At 46.9% G+C, this 20,883-nt stretch overlaps 1 protein-coding gene across 3 annotated transcripts in view; it reads left to right on the plus strand.

The window, feature by feature from the left end:
- Window positions 1–20,883, plus strand: part of SLC22A4 (solute carrier family 22 member 4) — a 49,517-nt gene that overhangs the window by 13,940 nt on the left and 14,694 nt on the right. For 2 of the 3 annotated variants that reach the window (XM_073802505.1, XM_033853152.2), the window contains exons 2-6: window positions 2,375–2,478; window positions 3,829–3,983; window positions 11,266–11,437; window positions 15,287–15,413; window positions 18,633–18,727. In XM_073802505.1, coding sequence (XP_073658606.1) covers window positions 2,375–2,478; window positions 3,829–3,983; window positions 11,266–11,437; window positions 15,287–15,413; window positions 18,633–18,727 — 653 coding nt within the window. The remainder of the gene's footprint in view (window positions 1–2,374; window positions 2,479–3,828; window positions 3,984–11,265; window positions 11,438–15,286; window positions 15,414–18,632; window positions 18,728–20,883) is intronic. The other variant, XM_073802506.1, reaches the window with a different exon arrangement.

Below are 20,883 nucleotides of genomic sequence, written 5' to 3' on the forward strand. Positions count from 1 at the left end.
GCAAATTAGGTAGCCAGTCCTGTTTACTACCTTTGCTCATGCAATGCCTGGCTCCACATCTAACAGCCTTCCTCTTTCCTTTCTTTCTCTAAGTGCTATCTATCCTGCCCAAAGGCAATGTCCTGACAGAAAAATATTTTTAAAAACACAAAGGAGAGCACATTATCTTTGGAAGAGCTTTTCTGCTTAACTGCAGATGGAATGGTGTTGGTTGATAATGGACACGTTAACACCCCTACCAAACTTGGGATTTTCTTGGCTCTGTCCAAGGCTAAAGGCTGTGGTGTGGGGGAGATCTTCTGCCACTAGTCCTGGTGTCACGTTCCTTGAAGAAGTGTAGGGCGTAATAAACTCGTTTTGTCTGGCCTTTGGAGTTCTTGTCCAAAGCGGGACATGGGTACAAGGTTAAGTTCTGAGGCCCAAGTTGGTATTTACTTGCTATGACTTCAGGCAAACACCAGTCTCAGAGCCTAAGTTTACTCTTCTGCAAAATGGGTTATACTCCACATCATGAGGCTCTGGGGCCGCAATCACTAACCTCTTTGTGTGTTGGGGCAGATCCCAAGATCTTTTCTGACACTTCGGTGAGTGATGTTTTAGAAGTGGGTGGTCATTAATTCAGGTACATGTCTTGTCTACCCCTTCTGACCCGTGGCCTTGCAGGGCACATGAATCTGGCCATAGAGTTTTGGAGGGTTTGTGCCCTTTCCCCTGAAGCCTATTCAGGTACCCCAGTTGAAGCAACACTACTCTGGGTGTGGTTTCAGACTTATCCTCAGTTGTGCCTGAGGGGTAGAGAGCAGAGTTTCCGGTCCACATTGTTTTTCTTCTGCAGAGCTGTGCTTGGGCGTCCCACCTGTAACCAGCATTGTGAGAACAAGCAGAGGCAGATTTATGAATCTTGTTATTGTCTCCAGGATGGGGGTGTTCTCAAAGACATTATCCTCAACAACACAGAGTGGCCCCTTTGTGGAAGGAAGTATATAGGAGAGGCTTCTCTCAGGTCTCAGTACTCAGAAAAACCGAGCTTTTGCAGAATGAGTTTATCACTTTGCACACCGTGATCCTGAGAGCTGAGCTGCTGGGATATTCAAAGCCAGATTTCAGGGCTTCCCTGGCAAGCAGACAGGCCTTTGGGCAGGACAGCCAGAGGTCAGTCTTACCACTGGCTTGGTTATTTTGTAACCCCTCCTCCCCTGAGATTTTCATTTTCCCGGATTCCCTTAGCTTTTTGTTGTACACATTTCTCTTGTATGTATTCTTATAAACGCCTCTCTCTGCTGCGGATGGGACATGATATAAATATGTGAACTCATTTATAAATCTATTTCAGGGAAGTTGTGAGGATTAAGATCTAGATCGCTTTGGGAATGTCATGGGAGCAGCACCACTGCTGGGTGGGGCTGGGATTGGGTGGGAGGCAGGGGATTTTTCCTATAGTCTGGATCATCTTGCCACACACGGCAACACCGTGACCACAGCCCCAAAATATTTATTGGCACCACCTGCTTGTTTTTTAATTAATGAAAGCTCACTGAACACACTGAATTTTCTGCAGCCTCCCCTTGAGATTTTGCTGAATTGACTTAAGAGCTGGAAACTGAAACTCTGCCTCAAACTCTCATTCTATGCGTTCACAAGCAGGGACCTGCTAGGGCTACCAGAGCCCACGGGCCCTGGGGAGTGGGAGGGACCGCACTTCTGTGAGGGCTGCATGGGAAGGAGGGTAGAGGAGTGCAGAGGGGAGATAAGGAGCACTGCAGAAGGGAGATAAGGAGCACTGGAGAGGGGTGGGAACGCCACTCCTAGCACAGTGGAGCCCCAGATCAGGCCCTAGGTGTGGCCTACGGTCTAAGTGGGCCAGGGAGCACAGGGTTCTCTGGAGGATTCTGTTCAGAAAATATAATCACAGGCCCCTGGGGACCGCGTGCACTTTTCAACAAAGTAGAGGAATCTTTTACAACTGGATCATGTGACCATGCCCTCTACCCTGCCTTGCAGGCATTTCAAACACCTTCCCTCCATGCTGTGATGCCGTCTGAAGCAGAAATGGCATCTTTGCTTCATACTGCTTCACAGCTGAGGGGTCGCCAGTCAAAGCCGTGCCTCAGCTGACTTCTTAATACACGATGTAAGCAGGGCCAGAGGTATCACCCTCCCTTTCGGAAGAGGAGGGTGAGCCTCAGGCAGGACAGTGACTTGCCCCAGTAAATGGTAGCGTCAGGAGTCAACCCCAGGGCTGCGAGGCCTATGCCCTTTGCATAAAAGTGACAGCCTGGCACAGGGGAGGAGAGCCTGCCTGGCTGCCATGCTATGCCCTTGGAGCTGGGCTGGAGGATCTGGGCTCACACTTCCTTCCCGTTTTCCCTGGCAGTGGAGTCTGGTGTGTGAGGATGATTGGAAGACGCCCCTTACTACCTCCCTGTTCTTCGTAGGCGTGCTCCTCGGCTCCTTTGTGTCTGGGCAGCTGTCAGACAGGTAAGGGTACTGGGCGGGAGGAAGGGTGATTGTCAATTCATTGCCTGTCTTGGGGTTGGACTGAATTTAGGGTATTTTCACCCAGAGAAAGGGAGGCCCCTTAGGCCACCAAGTGAGCGATAGGAGGAACCATGATGTCTCCTCTGCCCTCTGCCCTCAGCCCCTTGCGGGGACCCATTGAAAAGTGGAGCCCTTATATCACCAAACCCCTCGAAAATATACACTGCTGCCTCCCCACTGCCTCCCCACCCCACCCCTAGCTCTTGGATGCCTTGTGATCTATCCACAACCAGCCATCAGCCGGAGTCAGGGCCAGACTCTGGGGAGTACCCTTCCCTAACAGTGCACCCACCTCTGCTGTGGGTCAGGCCCCTGGCTGGACACTGGGGCCACAGAGCTGACCCAGGCTGGTTCCGGGCCTCCTGGGGCACACAGTCAGGAGGAGACAGCATCGCAGCTCTGGGAGATGGTGCCCTCACTGGCCCTTGAATGTTCTTGGGTATCAGAGCAGGGAGGTGGGAATGCTCAACGTCAGTGTTGGGGAAGCCTTCCCAGAGGAGTGGCTGTCCCTCCCCCCAGTCATGAAGCCCAGTGGGACCCCAGACCCAACAGACTGAGAACTGAGTTTGGAAGATGAGGTGGGAGACTGTTCTGCTCATACCTGTGTTCCCTTCTAGCCATTGGACACTATCAGAAAGTCAAATTAAGACTTATTAAAAAAAAAAAGACTTAAGCCAACTATAGTGTCATTAATGGACGTTGCTGGAAGCTACACTTTCCATAGAGCAGTGGTTCCCAATTTGGGATGCACAGTAGAGAATATTTTTAAGTCCCAATACCCAAACTGCATCCAATTGTCTACATCCGGACGATAAGCATGTTGGAAGGCAGGTGCTGGCACCGGTATTTTTTAAAGCTCTCTTGATTCCGGGCACAGCCAAGGTTGGAAACCACTGACATAGAAGGACTCTTGGTTCTGGATTGACAGAATTCTCATGTTGCTGATGTTAGATGTATCTGCAATCTATACTCACATTCCAGAAAGATGATGGCAGCTTCTACAACTATGACTCATTCTAAAGAGTAGAGTTCCACATGGTCCTTGCATAAGCTGCTCTGTGCTTTCGAGATACAGGAGGCTCAGAATCTCAAAAGTTACCTCCTGGGCAGATGGATGCCTGAGGCCTCACCAAGGAAGAACCTGGGAGGGTATGACAGGAAGGAAGCCTGTCACAGCCCTGAGAAAAACAAAGTCTGCAGCAATGCCTGACTCAGAGTTTCCACATGCCCTGATGACAGTGCTGCTGTGAACTTCACGGGCCATGTCTTGTCCTGTGCTGTACTCTACAGGTTTGGCAGAAAGACCATCCTCTTCGCAACCATGGCTGTGCAGACTGGCTTCAGCTTCCTGCAGATTTTTTCCATCAACTGGGAGATGTTCACCATGTTATTTGTCATCGTCGGCATGGGCCAGATCTCCAACTATGTGGTGGCCTTCATACTAGGTAGGAATGGCTTCTGACCTACAGGGCTTCTTGCAACCCTCTGAGAGGCCTAGGAAGAGGGGGCCACTGGAGAGGGCACAGGGAGTGCTCTTAGCACAGAAGGAAGCACCTCATCTCATGGGCTGTGCTTCCAAAATGTGATCAGCCTCGGGGATATATGTGCTGGTGGTGGAGGCTCTAGCCACAGGTGCTTTGATGGGTCGCAGGCAAGGCAGGCACGCACAGGGAGCCAGCTCCGTGCTGGGCCCTGAAATGTGACCATGAAGAAGAGCTGCAGCTGGTAAGAACCAGCCAGGTAATAACTGAGACACATTTCAGGAGCATAGGGCTCGGGAGAGGGACAGACGAGGGGATCTTGAGGGAGAGACAGCCTAGGGGTGTCTTTGATCTGAGCTATGAAAGCTTGAGGTTTCTGCCTGGGCTGGGGCTAAAGGGTGTTCCTGGCAGCTGGGCATGGCCCATGGAGGTACTTAGGGTAGTTGGTGTGCCCAGTACACAGGTGGAGGAGGCACGTGCAGACAGGAGTCCAGTGCCAGCCAGCCATCATTGGGCAGATCTGGCCTCACCCCTAAGTCAGAGCCCACCCCCAGAGCATATCAGCTGCATGCAGGACAAGCCTTACTGCTGAGAGCAGTCCTATCTCCTAGCAGCACCCTTGCTTCTGGAATATCAGGCTGCATGAGGGTGACTCACAAGCTAAAGGTCGTGAGGAGGACCCCAGGGCCTTTACTAGCTTTTCCTGGGAGGCAGCAGGGTGAGCTCCGGGCAGGGTGATAAGGGTCATCCGCAGGAGTGAGAGTCCCCAGCAGGCTCTCTGAGCCCACCTGCTCCCTCTGAGCAGGTGAGAGAAAGGGAGATGGGGGCACATCTGGGATAATAGACACCAATTCCCATAATCTCCAGTGTGATCATATTTCCTTGTTGGCTGTCCCAATTGTCACAGCGTAATTACCAATAGTGCCCCTTTAATGTAAGTCTAATGATTCTTCTTGTCTCAAAAGTCTGCATCTAGTAAGATGATTCTGGTCAATTTTGAGATTCTGGATGACTCGTTGGCTTTTGAGATCCTGTGTTCTCTTAGTTGAGGGTGTGTACACCCTGTCACGTTGCCAAGATGGAACTATTCAAATTCCACTCCTTTAATCATTTGTGAAGAGCCCCTCTCCACAGGCCCAGCCTCAGTGTCTGAAGAGGGAGGAGGGGAGGGTATGCTGAAGCCACACGGCCCCCGCAGAAGCACCCTCTTCAGCAGGCCCCAGCAGGATGAGGCCTCTCTCCTCCCTGCAGAGGGAAGGAGGGGAGCAAGATTTTCTTAAAGAGGGTCATTTGAGGAGAGGACCCAGAAAGCTTCCAGCCAGTGGTACTAGAAACTTGAGATTGGAGGAATTCAGGACAGAAGTTAATACCTCCTGATGCCTGATGGCCCCAAGGACACGGGGCTCTTGGACACAGCAGAGCCTGTTGTTCTCATGGTTTAAACCCTGCAGATTCCTTGTTCCTTTTGATGACCGCCCTATACCTGGAAAGCCCAATGGGTAGCTTTGCTTGGGCCAGAATATACCAGAGACTAAACAGAGGAATCTGCCTGATGCCAGCAGAGCCCTTTAGGAGGACCTAAAGAGTCACCTGAAATGGAAGGGCACAAGGTCACAGTGAAGCCAGAGAAGCCCTGTCATTGGGATCAGGAGCCAGGCGGCGTCTGTGCCATGCACAGCATCCCCCAGGTCCTGCGGAATGGCAGCATTGAGACCTGCCTTTCCAGGGGCAAAGGGTGCTTCTGGAGCCATGGAGCCTCCCCTGTGTGAGTGGATGCAGCCAGGAGAGCCCACCCCAGGCCTCCTGCAAGAAAGTCCCTGCCCAGCTGACCTTGACACTACAACCAACTTCCCTTCCTGCTCCCCATGATGAGACGAGTGAGAAGGCCAAGGGGAAAGTAAGATCTGTAAGATCAGTCAGAACCTAGATGTACAAGCCAGAAATCAGTGGGTGGGACGCTGGGTGTAGCAGGCTCCCCATCAGCCTGGTCCAGGGCTGTGGTAGGGTGCTCTGGGAGCCTCCCTGGCTATAGTGTTACTCTACTGTGCTCTGCAGGAAACTGCTGACTTTTGTGCACTGGTATGAGCCTCTTTATACTGGGTTCTCAGGCCTGAACGTTTCAGAGTGTCGCTGAGAACCAACCTGCCCCCTGGAGCAGGCAGACTCGCTCGTCAGCGCCTGGGGTAGGGTGGGGGGGGGGGGGCAGACTCGGCGGAGGCTGACTTCTGGCAGTGCAGCAGCGCTCTCTGGTGTTCCGGGACTAGCATAGTCAAATTCTGGGTTTTATTTAACTAAAAGAAACCTAAGCTTAGGATCCGGTCTGCGTTCTGTCTGGGCCTTCCCTTTTGCCCTCTGGCTCTAGGGAAGGGTTGGCAAGAGCCTGTGATGATAATCTCCCGTTTTAGGATTCTTCACATTAATTCAGGAAGCTGAATTACTCCCACTCTCAAAGCAATGCAAAAATGGATCCTCTCCTTGCTCTGCTTTTTAACAATTATAAAGCCCGCCAGAGTCACAGGAGACAAGAAAAAGAAAGGAAGGAACGGTGCTACTTAAAGGAACAGAACGTGGATACACCTGGAAGTGAGGGAGCTGCCAGAATGATGCTTGTTCAGGAGGAAGTGACCACTCAGGACCAAGGACACTGGCCCTACCCACAGTCTAGCTCCCCCCTCACAATCTCCTACTGTTTCCCAGAAATAACGCCTTTGACCTGTCCACAGCCTCTGGGTGAAATGCCAGCGGCATCCTCCTTTATCTCTCATAACCAGCTGCTTGAATTTATTTTGTCTCCTGTCTTGACTGATCCATTAATTCCGTATTTTCCCAGTACTCCTAACATCAACCTCCTCTGCAATATTTGTTCCAGCATGCTGAACTATTTAAAGTTCTGCTTCCTTTGAGGTCTAAATGTATTCTTCCTTTTGATAAGTACATAACTGATGGCATCTTCCTTTATAACATTGGCTACCCAGAAGCTCAGGCTGTATCAACTATGCAGCCTTTATCAGCCACACAGTTTTTTAATGGAGATATCGTTTGCATACCATAATGTTAACTCTTTAAAGGTGTATAATTCAGTGGTTATCAGTGTATTCACAAAGTTGTACAATCATCAACTCTACCTAACTCCAGAACATTGTCACCACCTGCCATTAGCAGTCACTCCCCCACACTCCTCTCTCCCCAGGCCCTGGCAACCACTAATCTACTTCCTGTCTGTGTGGATTTGTCAATTCTGGATGTTTCTGATAAACGGAATCATACAATATGTGGCCTTTGTGACTGACTTCCTTCACTTAATGTTTTCAAGGTTGGTCCATGTTGTAGCATGACTCAGTATTCCATTGTATGGAGATGCCACATTTTGTTCATCTCTTCATCAGCTGATGGACAACTGGGTTGTTTCCACTCTCTGACCAATTTGGAGAATGTTGCTATCAACATTTGAGTACAAGTTTTTTGTGGATCTGTTTTCAGTTCTCTTGGGTATGTACCTAGGAGTGGACTTGCTGGGTCAGGTGGGAATTTTATGTTTTACCATTTAAGGAACTGCCAGACCGTTTGCCAAAGTGATCCATTCATTACATATTTTTGTTCTTTTCTCCAAGGCATAACTTTTCACCTTTCTTTGTATTTTACTTTAACGTTACCATTATTTTATTTTATTCAAATTATAAGCTACCTCAAAACCTTCAAGGGATGAGGTGGGATATAAATACATTAAAAAGATGCTGAAATTTGCTGGCAGCCCTTGTTTGCACTGAACTGTGTGAGGGAAGAACCGGGGGGACCCAGGGAGGAGGAAGGACTCGCTCCTGTCTGTCGTCAAGGGGCTCACATCTGGTCGACAGAGGCAGCCATTGCAGTTGTTATAGAGAACGTGGGTCATGGCCTAGGAGTGTTGGGAGGAGCTCCTATAAATTTTCTGGGTATATGCAGAAATAGGAAAGGTTACTTTTAACTAGAATGATCTGTGAAAGTTTGTAGAGGAGAGAGAGGAAGCAAGGGAATATCTGCTGTTTTGATGAGAATTCGGAGTATTTTCCGGGGAGCAAAGAGGGCTTCTGCTGTCTTCCACTGGGTCTCTTGGTCAAAGGCACTGTACTTTCTAACATTCCCCTGACATCTGGCACATGTCAACTGTTTGAGCAGGATGAAAGAATTAATTATTCCTGAGTACCTACCACATGCCAGACACTTGACTAGGCCCTTTACCTACATTATCTCAGGCCTCATAACAATAGCTCCATGAAGTAGGACTTATCAAAGTCACTCTAGTAGCAAATGAGCATCAAGGAGCCCAGGCTCTGCACATGACTAATGGAGGCCACTCCTATCCTAGGGCCCTTGGGTCCTACCCCATATCCTGGCAACCGCACCACAGTCTTGTTTCTTGAGCTGGGGTCTGCAGACCTCTGTTTGTCATTCATGGAGTGGCAGGCCCTGCCTCCAAGTGAAATGGATCCAGTGGTTCCTGGGCTGACTGCCACAGAAGGGCCCTGATCAACATGGTAGTAAGCCTGGCACTCTCTGAGTCACTCCCTCTTGGAGAAAGTGCTCAGATTCTGGTGGCGGTGACGGGCAGTGGGCAAACACTCCTGGCCAAGAAATGCCTCTTTGGCTTAGATGTTAGAGTCTCACTCCCAAGTGGTACTCAGAGGCCCAACCAGACCAAGACCAAGTGGGCTTTGTCCTAGGAGTAAAAACCTAGGCGGTAAAGGAGGCCAGGACAAGGATCCCCAGTCAGCGGAGCCAGAAGTCACCAGTCACCTATCTCACTGCCAGCTGAACACATGGAGTTTCTGGCACCTGCAGGCCGTGAAACGTCTGCAGGAAACAGGACTCCTCTCCCAGTGTCCCTCAGAGGGGGCTGGTTGGCCTCTAGTGAGTTCAAAAACCAGCCCAGGTGGGGAAAACACAAATCCTAACTTCTAAAAGGCAGGTGTGGCCTCACCCATCTCCCACACGTCTCCACTAGGACCTCAGTTGAAGGACTGCTTGACAGGGCCAAGGCTTTGCTCCCAGGTAATTTTTTTTCCTGGACAGTATCCACAGGTCAAACTGATCAGGCTTAAAACCTGGCTGTCCCACTTAGTACATATGTGTGAATTTAGGCAATTTTCTTCAACTCTTTAAGTCTCAGCTGATAATGTATAAAATAGAAGTAATATTAGTTCTTATATAATTGTTGTGAAGATTCAAAGAGATAATATATGTAAACACTCAGTCTGGAACCTGGCTCGAAGTGCCTACTCAAAACACTGCTAGCTATGAAGATGATGATGAAGATGATGATGATGGTGTTCAAGGCAGGGTGATTGTCTGAAAGGTCAGTGAGCAGGAAGTCGTGCTAACAAGGAACTATTCAGGTTTGTGCCATCTGTGTTGCTCCACAGAAAGGCAGGGGGGTAGATTTATGAAGCTTCTGTCCCCCATGGGTACTCTGCAAAGTTAGAACAACTCTGTTCTGGCCTGAGATCCAAGCTTAGAGGGGGAGATTATCCAAGAATCCAGTGGTGTAACTTCTCTCTCTTCTCTCATCAGGGTCATGGAAGTGTGAGGGAGCTCCCTTGGTCTCATGAGTCTACAAGATTCTCACTTGGTCCTGGGCACTTTCTCTTTTCCACAGTCACATCCTCTGCTGCTTCACCTCTGGATTTCTGCTTAGGAATAAATCACCCCCTATTCATTCTCATGTCATAATAATCACAGCCGAAGTGTTTAGAAACCATGGCATGGTGAGTCTTCTTATGGAGTGGTAGGAAGGTCATTAATGAGGTAAGAAAAGATCTGGAAACAATAGTCACGATCCTGAAAGAAGTCTGGCCCTATTCCTGGAAGTGAGCTTAGAGGCTGAGAAATGCCCTGGGTGGTTAGGGCTGTTGTCTGCAGTCCAGGTTGTGAGGGGTACACAATCCTGGCCATTTCTATCAGTCTGGCTTTTAGAAATGGCTGTTCAAGAGGGAACCACTGAGGTACATCTTCAGTTATGCTGAGTGAAGAAGAAGAAGAAGAGAGGTGAGGACAGGAACAGGTAGGAGGTGAGAAAGGAAAACCAACAGAAGTAGTAATTTTACTGCTTCTCTGGAATTAGCCCTTAATTCCTTAGCCTGGGTTCAGGGCATCTAAACACGATTGAAAAACTCTCTCTTGAAAGCCAAGCCTGAATGACCTTCGAATGATCTATTTTGTAATTTCTGGGCTGCTTCTCGGTAGTGGTGGGCAGATCTCAAACAAAAGACGGAGCTGTTGCCTTTGGCCAGATCTCCGCCCTGGGGCAGAAGACCAAGAGTGAACTCTGGGTAAAGGGCCTGGAGTTTTGTGACAACAGAAGGAGCTTGTTCTTGGACTCCCTGTCTCAAATCAAGCACTCCAAGGAGCAGGCAACATCTCTGGAAGAAGTGGGGCTGAGCGATCCAGTGTGGTGCTGAGCAGAGCAGGAGCCTTTCCCAGAACAGGGCCGGATGCCAAGTAGTCTTGGACCTTTGTGGTGTTCTGGGAAAGCTCTGTGAGCTCCTTCTGTGTGTGGACAGCTCCAGGGCTGCCGCCTACCAGGCGGGAAGAGCAGCTTCTTCTTGTCTTTCATTGGGCTGTATGGACTGTGACTGCCTGGGGCTGAGCCCTGGGCACAGTGTAGCTGCAGCAGAATTCAGTTCTGGGTGCTGGGGCCCTGCTCTGTGCACCTCCAGAGCCAGCTGGATCCTCTTTATCATTTCTCAGGGCTCAAGGGCGGTTAAGGGTGTCCTAACACAACTCAGTAACCGAACTCTCCACTGTTTCCGAGAGACCCTGTCTGCTTATTTACAGTGGAGAATTGTGGGAAAGGCTGAATGCCCCATAATCCACTCGCCCTCAGAAGAGTCCCCCCACCCCCCCAACCCCGGTCTCCTGGGACACCCTTTCTGCTCCTTACCCTGGGGCTCTTACTTTGGAAATGTGGCATCCTCAGAAGAGGTTACCTCTTAGGGCTGGGAGTGATGTTCCTATGACATGAGGAAGCCTTTAAAAACAAAATCTGTGGCTCCTTTAAAATCTCATGAAAACTCATCCTTCTATGAGGTGGTAAGTCTTGGGTCACGTCCCACCTTCCTCCACCCTGACCGCTCCTGCTCTGGGCCATGAGGCAAACACCTTTTCCCTTTTCTAAGTGGTTATGTTTTAAACTCTAACTGTCAGGTAATGATGTAAAAAGCAAATATTAAAGTGAGTTAAAATGCTAATACTCCTCCCTTGTTTTGAACAGGAACAGAAATTCTTGGCAAGTCAGTTCGTATTATATTCTCTACGTTAGGCGTGTGCACATTTTTTGCAGTTGGCTACATGCTGCTGCCGCTGTTTGCTTACTTCATCAGAGACTGGCGGATGCTTCTGCTGGCGCTGACGGTGCCGGGGGTGCTGTGCTTCCCGCTGTGGTGGTGAGTGTGGCTCCGTCCCAGACAGCCCCCCGCTGCAAGCCAGCAGCCTGGAGCCCAGAGCCTGGGGCTGACCATGGCGTGGGCTTGCTGATCTCACTGGAACGGGCTGGGGCCTCGAAGCCCAGAGACCGTTTGGCTCTTTGGGGTGGGCCTATGTGCTGGGGTTTGATTCCCCACCATCCCACAAAGCACCATTCTCAGGAAACCCGGTCCCCCTGAGGCTCCCCCCCCCCCCCCCCGCCGCCCGCTTATCTGTTACTGGTGGTGATTGTTTGTGGAGATGGTCTGTTGGATTTTGTTATTTTTAACTCTGCCCCCCTGCTCTTCTGACACTTTTCTCTCGCTAGGAAATCTTGTTCTCCTCATGGCTACAACTAATGTAACTTCCTCAAACTTCCCTGTCGCGTGATGATTAGCGTCTGAGATGTCACTGTTTATCTGCTTTGTCTTGAAGGGCGAGAGAACTCCTTCTGTTTAATGAGTTGTTAGAGAAAATGTTCTCTTCTCTCCTCCCACTACCCTTCAACCAAATTTTGGCACGTCAGTGTGGGAATAACAAAGTGTTGAGACACTGGCCCCAGTTTCACCCAGTATGGCTATGGGGAAGATTTTAAGTGAGAGAACAAATTAAGAATGATGGAATAAGGTTGCAGCCATACCCTTTTGGGGGAGGGATTCCCCATTTCTTTGATTTTTCCATATTTAAGCAAAAGGAAAGGGGATTTTTCCCATTATTGGGTCTGGTGGTCTCTCTCTCTCTCTCTCTCTATCTATCTATCTCTCTCTCTCTCATTAATTAGTCCTGGTTTGGTTTCATGAGGTCAACATCAAATCTCCCAGCAGTGACTGGTTTTACTGAACTGGTTTATCTCTACCGGCTCACACACAATGAAAGTTTCTCTGATCATTTTTTAGAGCTCAGAGGTTAGACTAGCCCTCGTGGTTGCCCTGTCCTGTGGACACACTGCCTGAGGAAGTTTCCTAGAAGGGCCTTCATCTTGCTGCAACTGTTAGGCAGCTGTAGAGGCTGACAGGTAGTACATCTTGACCTTGTTGGACCAGATGGCTCTTGTTAGACCACTCCAAACTACTGTCCTTTTATGACTTCTAAGACTGCTATGATTTACCAGTGCAGATTCTTGGCATGGGTGTGTATGCGGGAGAGAGAACACTTTTTTTTCTTACTTCCCTAGAATTTGAGAGACAGTGTGTTAGAGGTTAGATACTCTTCCGATTTCCTGACCCAGTCTGAGAGCAGGGCAAGTTTCTGGAATGAGAATCAGCCCAGCTGTAGCAGCATCATCATTAGCATCATCATACCCTCTGTCCCTCTCTCCACAACCCCCCTGCTCACTGCATTTATTTTAAAAGATGTCTTGTCTTGAGTCTCTCAAGACACAAGACAAGATTATTCAAAGGTTAGTTTCTGCCTCTTCCAATGAATGATTTTAGTAATCTGTGTTCTTTGGCTCTAGTTGTCACTTTGGCATAAGAGACCAGTACTTTTAAAATATGTTATAGTCAACTTTATTACGGTATGATTCTACCAGAGAGAGAGAGAGAAAGAGCAAAAATAGAAGGGCCCTGACTGACCGTAAGGGATTAGTAGGGATTTTAGTTTGTGGGGCTTGGATCTTTGCCTCAGAACCAAATATCACAGCAAGGAACAGCTCTGATAGGTCAGCCTCTTGAGTTTCTAGCACAGAAGGTCCATCCCACAAGGAGCTGCCTTACTCTTTCCCTGAGAAGAGTTGTTCCTCTATTGCCCATGGGCTGGTTGGTAAGTGTTCCTAGCTGTGGGCACGTTGTACCAGGGACAGGACTGCCCCAGAGAGAGGGCAACCCGGGGCCAGGACAAACATGCTAAGTGCTTGTCCTGAAAGTTTAACAACAGTTTTACCATTTTCCTATAAAAATAAAATAGCTTTCTTTTGAATATCTTGTCCTTGAAGGTGGGACTTCCTGAAGCAATGCCCATCCATCCGGGTGGGCTGGGATGATGTGGGGATTGCTTTGAGCTACTGTGACCTCTGCTGCCTACTTAATATGTATTATAGACTCTCCAGCAACACCCTTCCCCTGTTCAATTTGAATTAAAATCTACCGAGAGGCTATAGTGTACAACCTTATTTGGCCCTCCACTAACTTGAAATGATCAGCTAGACTTAATTCTTTATGCACCAAGAAACCATGGCAATTCAAAAGTAGAGATCGCAGCAATCCTGAGTACAGTGGGCTGAAAATGGAGCCACTGCAGGTGGTTTGGGGATTTTTTTATGTCCCAAATTTCCTTTAAAAGGCTTGGCAGTAAGTGATCACAGGTACAAATGGACTATGTGTGTAGTGGGTGGGGAAGGAGCCCATAGGTGCAACATGGGGAAAGCTTTGCAACATCTAGCTGACTAAACGTTAGGAACCTGAGACCGGCGATGGCACTCTGAGCTTGTAGTAAGAAAGGTAGGATATTTCTAAGAACAACCTGGTTGGGGAAAGATACCTCTCAGAAGTAGAAGTGCCCATGCTGTATATAGTGGCTGTGGGGTAAGACCTCTAATTCTTCACTAATACAGTTGCCAGTAGCCACATGCAACGATTTAAATTAAAATTAATTAAAAGTAAATAAAATATAAAATTCGTTTCTTCAGTCACACTAGTCACACCAGCTCAATAACCACATGTGGTTAGCAGTTGCTGTATTGGGTAGCGCAGATACAGAACACCAGTGGAAGTTCTCTTGGACAGCACAGCTCTAATTACTGAAACGGAGTGGCCTAACATCATCACAGTTGCTACAGGGACCAACCAAGGGATATATGCCAAAAAATGCAGACTGGGTTCATTTTTCAACCCATATGCTTGTAGTAGGCTAGGGACAGAAGCTGGGGCTTGGCTATTCGATACGTTGTGTTTTGCTCTGAGATAATTCCTATTGAGGCTTTGGAGGGGCCTATTAATTATAGGAGGACTATATCTGCTACATATAATTTATTTTCTAGGATAACTTAATACTGACAAATAAGTAAGGAAAACAAGAGCTGGCAGAAGATTGGCTAAGCAATTCTGAGAAATAAAGATTAGGAAAAAATAGAAAAATTAAAGTATAATAAAAATAAATAGAAATAGAAAAATTAGGAAAGAATATAAGTCAACCATGTTTGAGCATCAGTTAAAAATGTGGATAGATTGTGTAATAAAAAAATACGTTTCTAACTAACACAACATTGTTAATCAACTATACTCCAATATAAAAAAATTTTTTTTAATGTTTCTAGGCATTAAAAAAATAAGACCACATTGGCTGTGGTCTGGTTTGGGTACTCACTGAGCTGAGAATCTGTTGAGAGCCATGCGGCAGCCCACAGGAAGGTGTCAGTGCACTTAACCTCCTCCTCTGACTGCAGGAAAAGCCTGAGAAACACAGATGCCCTCTTTTACCCAATACACTTGTGAGCATCACCAGCTGGGCACCAGGGATTCTCCTAGGGATAGACACACTGAAAAGATACTAGACTGTGTTTCTTTTATGAGCCACACCGGCTATGAAGTTGTGGATGGTGTTCTCCAGGTGCCCTGGCTTAAACATACCCAGTTAATGTTACCCCTTATAGTGTGGCTCTGGCTTTAAGTACAACTAATGATCTGTCTTTTGATTTGATCATAACTTTGAAACTTGAAGGTGCTTTTATTTATTCCTACAAATAATGGAAATCTTATGAGGCCTCCCTCTTGATGTTCTTTAAAAAGACAAACTAGAATTTTACAAAATAAAAATGATTCGGGGGCAACTTACAGTTGATAGCATCAACCTTGCTACTGTGAAAAATTATAAAACATTCAAATGAATTTTAGGTTTATTCCTGAATCTCCCCGGTGGCTGATATCCCAGAGAAGATTTAGAGAAGCTGAAGATATCATCCAAAAAGCTGCAAAAATGAACAATGTAGCTGCCCCAGTGGTGGTTTTTAATCCTGTGGAGGTAAGGATTTGCACATGTTTCCTCCTGAGATCAGTTATGCATTCTTTTTCTTTCAAAGTCTTCTTTGAAAGAAGAAGTAAAATTTATTTATTTATTTGTTTGTTTTTGGCTGCGTTGGGTCTTTGTTGCTGCACACGGGCTTTCTCTAGTTGCAGCGAGTGGGGGCTGCTCTTCGTTGCAGTGCATGGGCTTCTCATTGCAGTGGCTTCTCTTGTTGCAGAGCACGGGCTCTAGGCACGCGGGCTTCAGTAGTTGTGGCACATGGGCTCAGTAGTTGTGGCTTGTGGGCTCTAGAGCGCAGGCTCAGTAGTTGTGGCGCACGCGCTTAGTTGCTCCATGGCATGTGGGATCTTCCCAGACCAGGGCTCGAACCCATGTCACGTGCATTGACAGGCGATTCTTAACCACTGTACCACCAGGGAATCCCCAGTTATGCATTCTTGATTATGGAATTTAATTTGATTCAATAGGTTTTTGAGTGCCTATTATGTACCAGGCACTGTTCAAGGCCTTAGAGACACAATGATGATGAAGTTCTGAGCCCTCCTCAAAGGGCTGTGCACCAATTAAGTACAATAATATATGTAAACTGCTTAGCATATAGCAAGTGTTGATTAAATATTAGTTCCCTTCCCTTTTGCAAGTTTATCTCCAACTTTTTATTGGTCTTGCTCCACACCATTGATGCAGCTACATACTGGTGATTTTTGAATGTCCAGATTAAGAGGGAAAAATGTGTTTGAGGGGTATTCCACCCATGGGCTCCCCACTGTACTCTGAATCTTACCAAATTCTGCTGGGGAAGCTGTACATGTCTTTAGTCTTGCTATGTTGTGTCTAGAACCTTAAGGCCTGAGAGCACAGGCTGGAGGATTCACCCCTGCAGGCAGGAGGCCACGAGGAAAAGCAGATATTCAGTGGAAGCAGATTCGCTTCCTGCCAGTCAGTGAGGATTCAGTGTCCTTGGCCATGCCTCGTCAGCTCCTAGAGAAAACAAGAAAAATTAGAGACACAAGGAGCATAGAATGTAACCAAGAGTGTTAAGAGGATTAGATGGAAGGTAAGTGATGACATGAAGGAGGAAGTCCCCAAGGAGTGGACACTGTGAGCCAGCAGAGAAAGAGAGTAGAGTGACTCAGAGCTGAAGAGGCAGGTCCAAACAAGGGAGGACACTTAGATGGATGGAGAGGATGGGGCAATGGCACTCCTGGCCAGAGGGTCAGGAACTGCTCAGGACACCTCAAGAAGACTATATGCTTCTTAGTCTTTATGCTTGCCCTACCCCAGGACTTTGGAGGGTGGCGAGCACGCCAGTGCTCCACCCTGAGAGCTTCCTCCATTCCTGGCCTTTGCGACCTCTGACAGAAACAGATACCCTGGTGATGGCTGGCAGATTAATTACAGTGGCTATGAGCCCAAGCTCTCAGAGGGCTGCCAGAACAAATATGTCTTAATCCTTTGCTCTTCAGATCAAGAATTCCATTCCCAGCCTTGGTCAATATAACTGGATGCCTGATCCACAGGTCCTGTCTGTGCCTGGTACCACTCCCAGAACCTTCCAGGAGGACTGCTAGTTCCCAGTAGTTTATGCAGGGGCTTTCTTTGTTGGGATAACAGTGTTATACTGCCAGGGGCATGTTCTAGAATTGTACACTCCACGTAGTGCAGAAGCAAAAAGGTAACATGGCTGTGAGCTGAATGAGGAGGTGTCTGTTTTTGGAAAGAAGGATGCTAATATTTGGGAAGCACCTGCTACAAGGGCAGGTCTGGCACTCTTCCTTCCTTTGTAGTAAAAATTCCTTCCTCAGCCTCTTACTGAACACACATAATAGGGCCACAGAGTCATTGTACTTTATCCTGAGGAGATGAAAGGCTCCACCTCAGAGCCCTGTAACTTTTTAGTTTCAATTCTTTTTTTTAAATTGAAGCATAGTTGATTTACAATATTGTGTTAGTTTCAGGTGTACAGGAAATTGATTCAGTTATATATACATTTTTTTTTCAGATTATTTTTCACTATAGGTTATTAAAAGTTATTGACTGTAGTTCCCTATGCTATATAGTAAATCCTTGTTGCTTACCTATTTCATGTATAGTAGTTTGTATCTGTTAATCCCATAACTCCTAATTTATCCCTCCCACCCTCCTTCCTTTTGCCGTTGGTAATCATAAGTTTGTTTTCTATGTCTGTGAGTCTGTTTCTGTTTTGTATGTAGATTCATTTGTATTATTTTTTTGATTCCACATATAAGTTATATAATATTTGTCTTTCTCTGTTTGACTTATTTCACTAAGTGTCATATTCTTTAGATCCATCCATGTTGCTGCATATGACAATATTTCATTCTTTCTTATGACTAGTATTCTATTGTACATGTATACCATATCATCTTGAGCCAGTCATCTGTTAATGGGCACTTGAGTTGTCTCCGTGTCTTGGCTATTGTAAATAGTGTATTGATAGTTTCAATTCTAATAAGCTTGATTATCTAGATTCCTAACACATGACAAGTTAACTTCAGTAAATTAAAAGTAAAGGAAGGAAGCCCATCAACAGCGGTATGAAATTGCCACCAACCACTGACAGCTCACATCTTTTCCTCAATGGTGCAGTAATTATAGTAATAGTTAAAATGTATGGGGCATCTACCATGGTTCAAGTACTATGCTAAGATTTATATATATGATCTCATTTAATCTTCTCAACTCTTGATTATTATACCCATTTTACAGAGAGGTAAACTGAGGCTCATAGAGGATAAATAGTAACTTGCCCAAGGTCCCCTAGTTAACCCATGTGTGTTCTGACACTGAAACAACAACAGGACAAGTATGAAAAGCAGATATGGACCTCAAGGCAGTTTGGGTCTATATGGCGCTACCCACTCAACAGGCCCTAATGCTCAGTGTGATTAAGGTCACCCATAATGATGCCCATGAGTCAAGGCAAGGCTGTGTTAGCAGTCAGGCTTTATATAAAGAGACAGTGAAGCCAATGTTATATATTTTAAAGGCTTCTGTCTAAAATGGGCCACAAACATTTTTAAACGTTATAATAAGCATCATATATTTAGATGCCCTTATTCCCTGCAAATTCCAGACTTCTGAGCATGTTGAAAGTGATGTGAGACATACATGCATAAGAATATATTGTCATAGCCAAATATACTTCCTCACCACCTCTCAATTTCATGGTTGTGTGCATTACTTTAACAACAGGAGGTAACCCCCGTGAAGCAGGAGAAAGTTTTCATTCTGGACCTGTTCAGGACTCGGAATATTGGCACAATAACAATTATGTCCTTGCTGCTATGGTAAGTAATAAGAGATCTGGAAATGCGACATACAGAATGTAAATATACAATTGATTTTCTTTAATTCAGGGGATAAGGTCAAGGCCTGGGTCTTCCTGAGGCAAAATTAAAATTTTAGAATTCTAAGTTATTTGGAAAGGCTTCAATTTAATTCATGGAACTGGATACTGAAAAAAAATGTCACAGGGAACAATATTTAGGTCTGCAATACTGTGACCCACTGGGAAATCGTTCCCTGCTCCTCCTAGAGTTACTGAGATTAAAACTAATGATGTCCCTGATGCCTGAAGCTGAGACGCTAATTCAGCTCCTGCTTCCAGAAGCTATACTGACAATTAATCAGTGAAGTTAGAACACCCTGAATCCCCACTGCCTGCATTGGAGTTTTGACAAGCTTTTTATACTTGCTCATAGGAATCTACCGAGTGATTTTAAGGCCTAGAAATAACGAACTGACTTTGTAGGCAAGATTTAATAATGTATCTGCCAAGAAATTAGGAAGAAGACAAAAAGAACATGCCTACCCCATGATGGCAGCACAAAAAATGACGGTAATCAGAACAGGTAGAAGATGGTGGTGTGGAAGGATGCAGAGTTCGCGTATCCTCACAACTACAGTGTCTGCCAGATGGTGGTGGGGGACCCCAACACCCAAGGAGATGGGAAGAACCCCCAAGCGCACCAGTAGAACATGGGAGGACTGAGCGGGAGAAGGAGAAGTGGAGGCCGGACAGGACTGGCACCCCTGAGGGGTGGCTCAGAGTTGGGGAGAGGTTCCCACGCCTGGAGGGACCCTCGGGGGCTTGGATCAGGGGGAGCACACCCAGCGTTTCCCCTGCCGAATGGGCTGGGGAAGTCTGCCCAGCTCTCGGGCCAGGTCCTATGCTCTCAGAGGTCCCCTCCAGGCTGGGTTGGTCCTGGGGGTGTAGGAGGGAGGCTGGAAGAGAACAGGAGAGGCAGGTGGAAGGGGCCCTCCAGGATGGGAGAAGCAAGAGAGGAGCAGAGGGTATTTGCCCTACCCAGTCGAGCCCAGGAAGCCTGCTGGGCTCCCAGGTGGGTTCCCCCACCCTCTGAGACCAGAGGCGATGGGCACGCCTGAGCCCCTTCTTCTCTGTTGAGCCTAAGCCCCACCCCCAGTGCCCCCCAGGGCCTTTTCCAGCCCTGTGGGTCCTAAGCATAGGACCTGCGCACTGCCCAAACCTTACCCCTGCTTAGGCCCTGACCTCCACAGCCAAGGCCTTTTCCACCTTTTTTTTTTGGTCCATCTCTTTTTTAATATCATGGTTCTGTTTTACCTTCTGGCTGTTGTTTCACCTATATTTTTATTTTTATATTTTTTCTAACATATCTGTCAGTCTCCTAGTCTAATTTTATTTTCTACTTTGTTATTGTATTTTTTTTTTTTTTTTTGCCACACCACGCAGCTTGCGGGATCTTGGTTCACGACCCAGGGGTCGGGCCGAAGCTCCTGTGGTGGGAGCTCCAAGTCCGAACCACTGGACAAACAGAGAACCTCAGACCCCAGGGTATATTCATTGCAGTGAGGTCTCCTGGAGGTCCTCATCTCAGCACCAAGACCCAGCTCTACCCAACAGCCTACAAACTCCAGTGTTGGAAGCCTCAGGCCACACAACCAGTAAGACAGGAACACAATCCCAGTCATAAAAAAAAGGAAAAAAAATGAGACAGCAAAAAAATATGTCACAGATGAAGGAGCAAGGTAAAAACCTACAAGACCAAATAAATGAAGAGGAAATAGGCAATCTACCTGAAAAAGAATTCAGAGTAATGATAGTAAAGATGATTCAGAATCTCAGAAATAGAATGGAGGCACAGATTGAGAAAATACAAGAAATGTTTAACAAAGATCTAGAAGAACTAAAGAACAAACAAACAGATGAGCAACACAGTAACTGAAATGAAAAATACACTAGAAGGAATCAATAGCAGAATAACTGAGGCAGAAGAACGAATAAGTGAGCTGGAAGACAAAATGGTGGAAGTAACTGCCGAGAAGCAGAATAAAGAAAAAAGAATGAAAAGAATTGAAAACAATCTCAGAGACCTCTGGGACAACACTAAACTCACCAACATTCTAATTATAGGGGTCCCAGAAGAAGAAGAGAAAAAGAAAGGATCTGAGAAAATATTTGAAG

Source organism: Tursiops truncatus, chromosome 3, assembly GCF_011762595.2.
Source record: "Tursiops truncatus isolate mTurTru1 chromosome 3, mTurTru1.mat.Y, whole genome shotgun sequence".
NCBI classification, from domain to species: Eukaryota; Metazoa; Chordata; class Mammalia; order Artiodactyla; family Delphinidae; genus Tursiops; species Tursiops truncatus.